The sequence below is a fragment of the Dermacentor albipictus genome, chromosome 1, assembly GCF_038994185.2.
Source record: "Dermacentor albipictus isolate Rhodes 1998 colony chromosome 1, USDA_Dalb.pri_finalv2, whole genome shotgun sequence".
NCBI classification, from domain to species: Eukaryota; Metazoa; Arthropoda; class Arachnida; order Ixodida; family Ixodidae; genus Dermacentor; species Dermacentor albipictus.
The window spans coordinates 390,244,247-390,256,718 of NC_091821.1; the positions used below are offsets into that span (position 1 = coordinate 390,244,247).

At 44.4% G+C, this 12,472-nt stretch overlaps 1 protein-coding gene across 5 annotated transcripts in view; it reads right to left on the reverse strand.

The window, feature by feature from the left end:
* The window catches only part of SCAP (SREBP cleavage activating protein), an 87,166-nt gene that overhangs the window by 30,281 nt on the left and 44,413 nt on the right, over positions 1–12,472 (reverse strand). For 4 of the 5 annotated variants that reach the window (XM_065446930.1, XM_065446939.1, XM_065446927.1 and 1 more), the window contains exons 12-19: positions 11,343–11,441; positions 10,462–10,574; positions 8,852–9,005; positions 7,696–7,798; positions 7,264–7,477; positions 4,389–4,528; positions 3,386–3,627; positions 417–532 (exon numbers count right to left, since the gene is read on the reverse strand). In XM_065446930.1, coding sequence (XP_065303002.1) covers positions 417–532; positions 3,386–3,627; positions 4,389–4,528; positions 7,264–7,477; positions 7,696–7,798; positions 8,852–9,005; positions 10,462–10,574; positions 11,343–11,441 — 1,181 coding nt within the window. The remainder of the gene's footprint in view (positions 1–416; positions 533–3,385; positions 3,628–4,388; positions 4,529–7,263; positions 7,478–7,695; positions 7,799–8,851; positions 9,006–10,461; positions 10,575–11,342; positions 11,442–12,472) is intronic. The other variant, XM_065446923.1, reaches the window with a different exon arrangement.

Here is a 12,472-nt window from a genome sequence, read left to right on the forward strand (position 1 = left end):
GAGTGCGCCTTCATCTGAGACATTTTTCACTATCATGCGCACATCACAATTATTTTCTCGCCAGTGAGCTGGTCGCCAACAGATTGGCTGTCCATCACCATGTAGCCCGTGCTCTTCATCCTCAACAGCTTCGCATCGAGTAAAAATGAAACAATTCTTTGCAATTGATGCAGTGCAATTATAGTTTGGCTCACACGTTCACTGGTGCCTCATTTACAGATCAGCAACAATTTCTTACTATGTTCAACAAGTGTTTCAGGGCCCCATAAGAAAGCCATGCAACTCTTTTCCATAGCTACGCAGCTGTGCTCCGATGATGAACAGCAATTTTGGTTATGATCTGACAACTTGTGACATTGCTCAAATATCCGTCGAACAAGGTAGCACAACAGAAGAGGACAGTTTCACCAACCCACCTTCTTCTATTGAGGATGTTGATGCACTCTCCTGTATTGGAGTCCCAAATCCTGACGTCACCACCAAGGTCAGAGCTGACTATCGTGTTGTCCTCGGTAATCATGTATTCAATTTCCTGGAAAACGTGGCCTTCACATTTGAATTTGAACCTGAGAACTTACTAGGGCAACTGAGAGACATTGAGCACATGCTGGTGGGAGAGTTTGTTATACATGATTACAACGAAGTCGCCAAATAAAACAACGGACGAAGGAAGGCGACACGGGACAACCGTGTGTCTCCTACTCGACTTCAGGTTCGGGTTCAATAATTATGCAATGAAAAGAAGAAATGCACTTTTGATTGGAAAAATGTGTGTGTGTGTCCACTGCATGAGTGCGTTCATTATGCAAGTAAATACGGTAACAGACCTTGTATGTTCCACAGGTGCTGCAATTTGTGCATTTTCACCTACATGGTTCGGTCCATACATTACCGTCCTGTCCACATTTGTACCGTGTCAGCTTCACGTCAACAAAGCTCTAACCCAAACTCAATGAACCAACAAGGAAACATGGGAAGCTTTTGCACCAGCTTTAAATTAGTGGAATATCCTCTCCTCCCAGTCAAAGTCATGTACAGTTAAACCTCTATATAACGAAGTCGGTAGAATTGGTAGTTTGCTTCGTTATAGTATTGAAATTTGATCTTTTATGTACATAAGTACAGTCACCGATGGATTTTTCTTAGATGGAAGGGACCACAAGATTTTCCAAATTATCGGGCAGTCGGAAAAAGCAAACTTGAATGAAAAAACATTATCATTTTGTCAAATTAGAGAGTCAGCAATGAAAAATATGGTTTTGTGCCCTGTCGATATCTTCACATCACTGGTAAGCAGTGAAGCCAGCCACGCTTTAATAATCCACTCTGCCCTTGCGGCTGATACTGTCATCCACAGTGGGATGACGCTATCATTAAAGCAGCTGAATGGGGAACAAATGGCTTTGCCTACCTCTTACTTCAATGTGTCTCCGAAACTTGTGATTACGCAACCTCCACCACTAAACACATGGGAAGACAGCACACGATGCCATGCCACTTCATCTTACCCAGTCTTCGCACAGCACACGTGGCAGATTAGTTCTAAAATAGGGCATTCATGCTGCGTATGCACTCGGCCACAATGATAGTCATGCCCAGTCACGGCAATGCTGGAAAAGTAGATGAGCACCAATGTTCCCCCTACCTCTCCCCACCCCTCCACTTTCACGCATGCTTGATCGAATTATCACGAGCTTGCTCCCCTCCTCCTCTTTCGCCCTGCTTGCACAGGAACATGGCACACATCAAGTCAGCATCCTTCTCATCTTGCCCTCGCAAGCTTTCCCTTGCACTTAAAACAACATACAGTGCATGGGGTGCAATATGACCTTAACGCACTCAAACATTACACGAAATATGATGCTGCTCTACGTTCATGGTCACTCTCAGTCATGCGGCGCGCAATTTGAAAGGTGTGTTTGCAAGCAGCCGCATGTTTTTCAACTGTTAAACCATCTGCGTCCACAGAAGTTTCCATTTATTTTCTCAGTATTCCTTCATTAAAAAATTAAATTATGGGGTTTTACGTGCCAAAACCACTTTCTGATTATGAGGCACGCCGTAGTGGAGGACTGCGGAAATTTCGACCACCTGGGGTTCTTTAACGTGCACCTAAATCTAAGCACACAGGTGTTTTCACATTTTGCCCCCATCGAAATGCGGCCGCCGTGGCCGAGATTCGATCCCGCGACCTCGTCGGTCGGGGATCGGCGGTGCGTCATCTCCATCGGGCCGCCTTGCAGAACAAGCCTCAGAGATCGGAACGACGGCCTCCAAGCATCCTGTGCGTTTACGCATGAAGCCACATCAACATCAACATCATTTCGGCGCCGTGCCACGGAGCGTTGTGGCTTTGGTTGTGGCGTCGTGCAAGCGAGGACTCGCGTCACGCCGAAGCTCGGATAAAAAAGACACCCTGTGCTCAGCACAGAAGAAAAATTAGACATTGTTTGTGCTGTCGAACATGACACGAAGAAGTCGGCGCTGGCCCGCGACAGGGTTCTGCTGTTGATTACGGTGTGTGGTATTTGGAATGCGAAGAAGTTGCTCGGCAGCGCTGTTGCGACCACAAAGAGATGTCAGCTACGAGGTTCGACTTCGTTGCCTCTGTTGTTGCCGAAGTGTGGACCAGCGACAGTGATGAAGACGACACGGAAAGCGACAGCACGGGCGATTTAGGCCCGACAGTGGCAGAAGCTGCACGTTACGTGAGCCTCATGAATGCAATAGTCCCGACGAGAACAGCACCCTACAATGAAAAAGGCGCCCCGTGACTTCTGCAGTACTATCGTGCGCGTGCACAGAGAATACGTAACGCGAATGAGGAATCTGCCATGCGAGTGTTTGCCAAGAAGAGGGGGCTGGTTGAAAAGCTGGCATGCAGCTTCAGGAAGTTTGAGGCCGCTGTCGTCGCTGCTAGGCCGCTGCGGCATCGAACGACAATAAAACTTTTGTCGCGCGAAGTGAATAAATACTGCATTGTTTTTTTACCCTTTAATCCCATCCTCTCTGAGTTCCGTGTTCCGTTTTTGACAGGTAAGTGGGCAATCTTGTGCTATTTCGGTTAAACAATACCACAGTTTAGGTACGTACTTTTTCCAAGCTCTGGCCAACTACGGTTTAACGAGGTTTCACTGTATCGAGGTTTAACTGTAGTATAAATAAGCCCAGAAATGACAGCACACAGTCTTAATATGGCTCAAGATAAGAATACCCTACAAGTACAAGGGTAAAACATGCTTACAAAGTGTGCATTTGCATTCTTCCATTGTCTTCATTGCAATTTTTTTAGGAAGCATATTGAACAAGCTTGACCATGCAGGTTGCTCTTGCTTGGGACAGCTTTCAAGCTTTGGTGTATCATGGAATGACAGCATAATGTTACCTGGCTGTGTCCTTGCAGTTCGATGGGGTAGGTATCCATGACGAGAAAGGTGTCAGGGTCTCGGGACTGGTACAAGTTGGACCAACTGGACCTCCATTCAGCATAGTTGCGTGAGCACATGCACCGGTAAAGGGTCACAAACAGGTACACGATGAAGAGAACAGTTGGAATGGACAGAGCCAGCACCAGTGTAGCCTCAGCACTGCTTGCCGGATGCATCAGACCATTGACCGTATTTTCTGCTGGCAAGAAATGGGGGAGGAGGAGGCGAAAGGGAGTGGAGGAACAGCATTACTGCAAAATCATACGAAATACTTCAACACCAATACCAGCATCAATATGACTGAAATGTATGTTGATACTGTAGCTTTAATGACGGCCGCTCAGGTTAAAGTAGACTGTCTCAGTTGACTAAGGTGTGGCAGTGCATAATGTGACTTGGTGTGTGTTCATAAGCATAGGAAGTACCTACACTAACACTTAAAAGAGCACCAACATTGGAGCCTGATTTTACTATTTCTTTAATCTCATAGACAAATCTTGATATGAAATCGAGATTTTATTCAAGGTTGTCCTCCTTAAGCTTAATATAACTTTTTGAACACAGAACAGAGATAATTTGTGCCCTAAAGGGCAAACACAAGAAATGTGACCCGACTGAAAAAAAAAAAAATGATGTAGTTCCTGCAAGCCATGCTCCGATGACATCTAGCCACACTATGAACACAATCAGTCTAATGAAGTGATATGATGTGGCTCACAAGCACAGGATGTGCTATAAGTAAGGTCACAGACTATGGTTAGTGCATATACAATTTGCTGCAAAGACTGCACAGGTAAAAATTAAAGCATTTTCTGCTGATGGATCAACCTTTTACTATTGCGAGTCCTTAAAATTCTTTACAATTTAACGAAGTTGCTAACTTCAAGAATTCTCAGTGCTAGTTTACATTGCCAGATTTGGGCTTGACAAAGCAATTATAATCAAGATAGAAATTCCAACCTTGCTCTGCGTCGATGTTGGGGATGATGCGCCAATTAGTATGGAAGACAGTCTTGTGATCGTCCGCATGTCGCAATTCAACCGCCCTGCTGGCCGGTACCGGCACGGACAGAAAGATGGGTGGCAAGATGCTTATGTACCTGGACAGAAGACATTCAGCATAAAGGTCAGGTGCCTCTGTCACCTAAATGTTGAGAAAGCATCAAAGTACTAAAAATTAACATAAAATGCAACTTAACACAGTAATGTGAAACAGGTTTCAGCTACATATCTACTTGCAACAGTAATAAAAAAAAAATTATGCGATTTAACATACCGAAATAATGCACAGGCTATGATGAGGGATGCCAAAATGAGGGGGTCTGTGGATTACAGTCAATGTCCGATTAATGTCCGCAAAATCGGGCAGTCAGAAAAAATAAGTAATGCATGTGTTTTACTGCCCCCAAGGGCTCAAATCGCCACAGGCACGTCCGAAACATTTCTGAGGGCCTGCCAGTACACTTACTAGGCGTATAGGTGCTTGTACTGTGATAGGAGACGGCAGGCACGCACGTGTATAACCAAGGAATACGTACCATTCCCGTGACAATTGCTCGTTCCCACTCTTGGCATGCTCCACTGTGTAACACTGCTGTATTCTGGCAAAGCAGGCATTTGGGAACCAGCTTACGCATCGCATCGTGCTTTCTGAGCTTTGAAGCCATTGGCGAGGATTACAAAGGCGGAGTCAGCACCATTGCTAACAGCAACGAGTCGTAGACACTGACCAAACAGCAAGCTTGGTAGCAAAGGTCGAAGTAGCTAGGCCTGACGTTGCCGCGGTGGTAGTGATGGCTGCCAGCATATCTACGTGCAAGAGCGTTGGTTCTAGGTGGCGAGATAATAAAAATGGCGGCGGTGGTGGCTTCGGTTAATGCCGTTTTGGACTTGAAGTCATGGCAAAAAGTCCGGAAAATTGGTTGGCGAATGTTTTTATTTTCGCGTCTGAAATTTCAGACGTCCTTATACATTGACTCTATGGGGTACGTGGCAGTGCCGCGAATACATCTGAATTATTGGGCATGCTTGAAAGATCAGGCCACCGGAAAATCGCTTGTGGACTGCAATTCTAATCATCTGGGGTTCTTTAGCCTGCACCTAAATCTAAGTACACAAGCATTTTTTCCACTCTGTGCCAATCAGAATGCACTTACCATAGTCAGAAATCGAACCCATAACCTTGGGCTCAGCAGCAGAATGACACAGCCACTCATCCACCGTGGCAGGCAATTGCAATGGTGATAGCAGACGACAATGCACATGTAGCAACACTAAAAACATAGACCATAAATAGTAATGCAATTGATCTATTACTGCATGTTGGAAGATTCACCGACTATAGCCGAATGGTCAGTCAACCACTTCTCAGGATATCACTTTCAGTGCCCATTCGTAGGAGTGTTGGGATGCCTATCACTTCACTGAGACACTGTGCTGAATGCTGTAAGGCAAGAGTTCAATTCCTCCTACAAGTGATTGAGCGAGATTACTTCTCTAGTTTTAGAGGAGTTATTTTCTTAGAAGCATGTTCATCAAAAATGCAAGAAGGCAATCTAAATGTGCACTGCTGATATCCGTTGGGATTACTGTATGCAAGCTTTTTAATGTGCTGCACAATTTTGTGGAAAATTTACATGCCCCAAGCAGCTGCCTTAAAGTGGACACTATAGAAACCCAGGCAGTCAAGCTACCTCTGGTACAGAGTCAAGCACATATTCAGTGGGATTTAGAAACACTTAAAACAGTTTTTTACAGCTGGCTACAAACTTGAGCTGTTCTAAAATGTGCGCTTTCGTTACTTCCTCTGTCTCGCCTCAGTGCATAATCACTCTTCGGTTGCAAACCCAAGAATGGTTGCAGCTTGTTTTATTGCAGCTTTAAGATTACCTGGATATAATATTAGCCTTTCATACAGATTCCAATGTACCTTTCTCTTTTATTCGATACTGCCTAAGTGGACTGCAAAAGTAAACTTCATATAAGCAATTTTTTTTATGTTTGCTAAGCTAAGCGGTCACAATTTGGTTGTGCCGTGTGATGCCACAAGAATTTGTCTGCCTGCACACACTGTTCATCGCATATTCAAACTTTCCTCATTTTGATATATGCACACAACTATGATTCCTTTTCATAATCTAAAAGAAGAAGTACAGAGCAGAGAAAAAAATTAGAATGCCTTGAAAAGGCAAAAAAAAAAGTATGTTCAGCTGTAAATCAAATACTAGTCAGCAGGGTAGAAAACGAATGGTCCATTACTACTCTACGAACAAGGCTGCTTTTTACTGATACCATGTGTGTACATATTTTAATTATCATGCTTCTTTTGCTTTATTAATGCAATACAAGCTAAATTTGCTTTCTTTTTGTTGTAAATGGCCTGTTTCAGCTCTTGCACAAGCCGCACTCATGGTGTGCAATTGTTATTGCGTCACAAGTGTCACAGCTGATAACACATCCGGGCTGTAGTTACATCAGGCGTGCGCAATGCATGTGGGCACACCCTTAAATTTTCACGACTGCCAACGGTTAAACCAAAGTGCACGATGGTGGCCTGCAAATTGTGGGCACACTGTTAGTCGCACCATCTGGTCCAGAAATAACACTGCATTTGCCATCAAGTTGTATTTTTCTGTTTGCAGGTGCAATTTTGCCCAATTGCAAAGCTTCCATCTTTAAATTCTGATGTCATTGCCTACCTCCGCCTGTTGCTTCTGCACGACACTGTGATTGAGTGATAACACTGTAAATGCTAACAAATGCATTGTTCTAAAGGGGCCAATTTCGGCCACTCGTTCACAAGCATCTTTCTGTGGCTCACTCTGCCATCCCCTACCTGCCAGCTACAGAGATGTTGTAGTAGCCAAACAGGGTGGTCCAGTGCTTTGTTGGCAGTTCCTCCCAGAGACGGGCATTAGTGTGGTGCAGGTTGGCATTCTCGTGGTGAGTGGGCAGGGTCTCTTTCGAAGAGGATGACTGGGATGACAGGGCTTCCTCCAAGGCTTCCTCGGAGCCATTGTGGCCAGTGAGCATCTGTAAGAATGGGTGCACTGCACCACAATGGATTGATTGATTCATTCATTCAGTGATTCGTTTATTCATTCAGCTTACTAATTCAAAGCAACACAGCAGAAGCTGCGAGGAGCTACTGCCATGGAAGGCTCCAAATTAATTTCGACGACGTATTGTTTCTTATCATGCTCCACCTAGTGTAGTGCTTGGCACATGAGCCTTTTCACTGGAACAGTTTCCCAAAATAGAGACAAACCTGACTCGGCAATGTTGGGGCCCAAATTGGTGGTGTTGTCAGTAAGCTTCGTGACAATTCCCATGCTCTGGATGAGCACCACAACCCAGACAACAAGGCCAAGCTGTATGAAAAACAGACAAATTAAATAAAGTAACAGATTAAAAAAAGCAGAAAAACAAGGGACCGAGTTATGTGGATTTCAATACACGCAAGGCGAGCTAAGACAACATATTGAAAAGCAGTTACATCAATCAGTCTCTGACAGACCATATACAATCTGTAATTTATGAGGAAATAAAAGGACACTGAAAGCGCTTTGTTTTAAGCGCAACCGCATGCATGCAATATTTAGGCGACAAGCAACAGCACTGAGTGGGAAATTTAGGCGTCATGCAGGGCGATTTTTTGCCATCACTTGTTAAATCACCATTCTTTTTTTCCAGCACAAAAAATTCACATACTCCTCAGAAGTCCATGTGGGGGCTTCAGTCAGTTACTGTGATTGCATAGCAGCATGGCTACGCCAAGGTCAACCAGTTACAGTGATCGCATAGCAACGTGGCAACACCAAGGTTATTTACTTTGATGCGAATTTACCCTTGCTACCTGTTCTCAGTTGTGACAGCAAAAAATATACATGGCAAAACCAGCCACTGCTTAGTCTCATATCACGCTGGCGACAAAGTACTGGTGTTGTTTTGTTGTTAATATTAAGATTAGTTGTCTGTTTTTGAAGCTGTTAGGCCTAAAATGTCATCGAGCCACAAAAGTCTTTTGATTCTTACCTGCCAAATGGAGCAGCAGCATTTAATGTTGGCAATGCAGAACGCCTTTCACTGTAATATTAAAACTATATCTAGTATATACTAGTCAAAATATTGATCTCGTGCCACATTTGCATTTTTTTACGGACACATGACTGCATTAAACTGGACAATGACAATTGGCCTGCAACATCTTTTTGTCATGTTGTATGCGTATGGTGGCCCCTCACAGTGATTCGACAGGATTGGCCTGTTGCATCAAATATTGTATGCACATGGTTTGCCTAACTGCTGTGCACTGTTACGTCTTGCATTCGCTCACTAGTGTGTTGCCAAATATGGTGGCGTAAAACTGTACAAAGTCCAAGTCAAGCATGGCTGATAAGTGACCACAAACGGTATTAACTTGCCATGAGTCCTCTCTGAATAAGGCGCATGCGAGCCCAGAAGTAGACCAAACGAAGTCGTTTCGGCAGCTTCAAGATTGGGGAAGTGGGCGTAGCAAAAACCCTAGACATGGTTCGGCCAGCACCATACGTCATCACAGGAATGCCATCGGAACGCCTGCGACAAGGAACGACATCAAGTGAAAACAAGAATGAACACACTGTGCTTGAAAAAACACGGTTTCTCAAAACAGACAAACAAATCGTAACAAGTCAACAAAGACACCAAGGACAGCATAGGGGAAATTACATTAACTTATTCATGCAATTACATGTAATTTCCCCTATCCTTGGCACCTTTGTTTTTTGGTTTCTTGTGATACAGTAAAAACTCGTTAATTCGAATTCCATCGGGATGCTACGAAAATTCAAATTATACAAAATTCAAACGAATGAAAGTCAGAGAAAAAAAAACGCTAGGTTAATGTGCGTATATAATCAGACATAGTGTGAGCGCACGCCCATGCTACTGTATGTTGGTGAGAATGTCTATAGTTCAAAACACTGGCGCAGTCAACGTAACCGGACGCAGTCAACGCAGTCCAACGTGGGTCCATCGTGGGTCGACTGCGCCGACCCACAATGCATGGCGCGGAAAGAAGGTGCCCACGCCGCTTCACCAACGACTGCAGACAGCCATTCAAAACGGCGTGCTGGTTGGGGGCCGTTCTTCACATGCTGCGCAGAAAGCAGCCGACAGGGCGCACGTCGAAGTTTATAGGGGACGATATTTAGGCTGCAGCAGCAGGAGCGGCGTAGCATGACTGGCTGTAAGCGATGTGTGCCTAAAACGTCGGACTATAAACATGCCTTTGCACCGCCGACACTAACCACAGGAACAAGAGCTGCGCTCTAAAATGCACTCACAAAATGCACGACAACCTGCTGCTATGCTGGTTTCTGTTGTACTTTCGCAGCTGCACTGGCCACAGAGCTCCACTATACGTACAGGTGTCCTCCAAACACGTTCCCAGCAAAGCTTTCCTTTGAGTAATAGCTACTAATCTCAAAGGCTATGCTTTTTGGTACTACTTTTTGATACTGCGAGTGCCGATAAACGTGATGGCCACCATGTTTTAGACATTACCTGGTGCCGCTTCTCAGCCGAACACTTGATAGAAAGAGAGCATAGCCTCTAAGATGTAACATGAAAAAGAAATAAAAGAAAAGAAAAAAATACACAGCGCTACGGCTGCATTTTTATCTTGAAAGTCTTGAGAGAGGGGGGGGAACGACCAGCAACAGAGGCATTGGCGATGCCTGGCCAGGCGCAAATTTCTCTCTCTAGTCAGGCCTAAACAAAGGGCTGCAGATGGAAAGAGCAAAGCTGCACGGTCCACACGGTGACGCCAACATGCTCCCATGCGCTGGCGCTCTCCTCATTCACGCCGGCATGGAGTTTGAATTATTGGTGGCGGTGCAGATTTCAGTGTGAATGAGCAGGATGTATTACAGATTGCTTTCAATACATTGCTGGATGGGCCACGGTGGTCACGGAGGGTTCACAAAGAAAGCTTTGCTTTCACATATGGGGTAGCAGCATCTGTGGTAACAAGTACGAAGTTCGAACTCACCGAGATCTGTACAATACACCAACAGAGCTCCTGTTTTCAGCATTCGTTATGTTTTTCTCGTCATCTGTCCATGAATTTGCTGCTTCCGACTTTCCCTTCTTCAAGTCAGATTTCTACAAGGGGAAAAGAGGAGTTTCAGAATATTTGAAATATTTTTGTTCCCTTGCCCATGCACTATAATTAGATCCATGTACAGTGAAACCCCAATTATATGACTTTCACGAGACCACGCGAGAACAGTGTATAATCCAGGCGTCATATAAGCGAACCAACAAAGAATTACGTCTATACAGTCTACGCTTGTTACAATGGACCCACGTGCAATGGACTTTCGGATATAACGGATCACATGTCAATCTTAGTTTGTTCTACCTATTTTATTAATGCAACAAAGTTCACTTTTAAAGGACCGCGCTACAACAGACTATCAGCTACAGCTCACTGGCCTTTTCTGCACCTGAATAAAGTTTTGCTTCACTGAATACATTGTACGTATCTTGACTTCCTCGCAGTTGTGGCACAATTAAAGCTCAACTGCTTTAGCTTTTCTTGAGGGGTCACTTATATCGATTACCGCTTATAAGAAACTTTTTTGCTGTCTCGCTGACGTCGTTATAATGAGGGATTACTGTATATTTGAGCTATTTAATGCATTACCTCAATGGGAAGTTCGCAGGGACTGCACTAACCTGTTGTAAAACCTGGGACTTGTTAAAATCGGGGGACATATAACCGGGGTCCCACTGTATCTTGTTATCTCTTATGGTTTTGCTTTCAGAACGGGCTGGCATAATGTAAAACACATTTAAAATATGCGGTAGAAATGAAGTGATAAAGAACAAAGATTTATTTGCTGCAGATAAATTTAGATGAGGTCTTACCTCTTTACGCTGGATGTCAATGGAGAGCACAGTAGCAAAAAAGACCATTTGAAGAAAGAAGTCTGACAGTAGACCAACGACTGCAAACATGCAGAATTCCTGAAAACAACAAGGACGCCAGTATAAAGTTTCCCAAACATAACACTCAGTATGCTATCATTCATACAAGCTTACTCTATTCAACACAATCTCACAGCACATTTCAGACATATTAACCATGCTATCTTGCAAGTGTACTGAATCAAGTGGAAGCATGATGTTGGTTGTTGCAGTGGTTTTCTTCTAAGTTCTATATCCCAAAATTGCATGAAAAAGGAGAAATGTCATTGCAAAAGTTGTCTTGTCTATCAACGAACTTGCGCAAGAAGAGCAACCTTCATTGGCTTACGCAAATTCTCTCTTCACTGCTTCCCATTGTAGCATGGTTGATCACATTGCAATTTCTCACGTGTGGTTAAGATATCAAAGTTAAATACAATAAAACCTCGATATAACGAAGTCTGTAAAATGGACAATTTGCTTCGTTATACTGAAATTTCGTTCCATTGAAATTCGACCTTTTACGCAAATAAGCACAGTCGCCTATTTATTTCTCTTGCATGGAAAGGGGCTGCAGAATTTTCCAAATTATTGGGCAATCAAAGAAGGCAAATTTGAATGAGAAAACAATTCATTTTGATAAATTTGGGAGTCGGCGACGAATAATACGGTTTCCGGCCACGTAACGTCGACTATACCTTCTCAGCAGTACAAATTAAGCGAAGCCAGCCAGGTTTTCACGGCTGATAGCGTCACCCACACGCCGCAGATTACCTGTAAAGCAGGGTGCGCGGCTGCGTATGTGCTCAGCCGTGCTTACAGCCATGCGCAGCCATGGCCAAGATGTGGCCAACTTACCCCCAACCCACTCCGCACCCCTCATCCCCTCATGCACTCTCGATCACATTCGATCACGAGGGGAGTGATCACCGTGTGCTCACTCCCCTCGCCCTCCTTTCCTTTGCTCGCGCGGGAAGGCAGCACTCATGAAGCCACCATCTTTCTTCTCTCATCCTACCACACTTTCGCTCGCACCTAAAGCATACAGTGCTTTAGGTGCGAGCGACTGTGCTTTAGGTGCGAGCGACAGG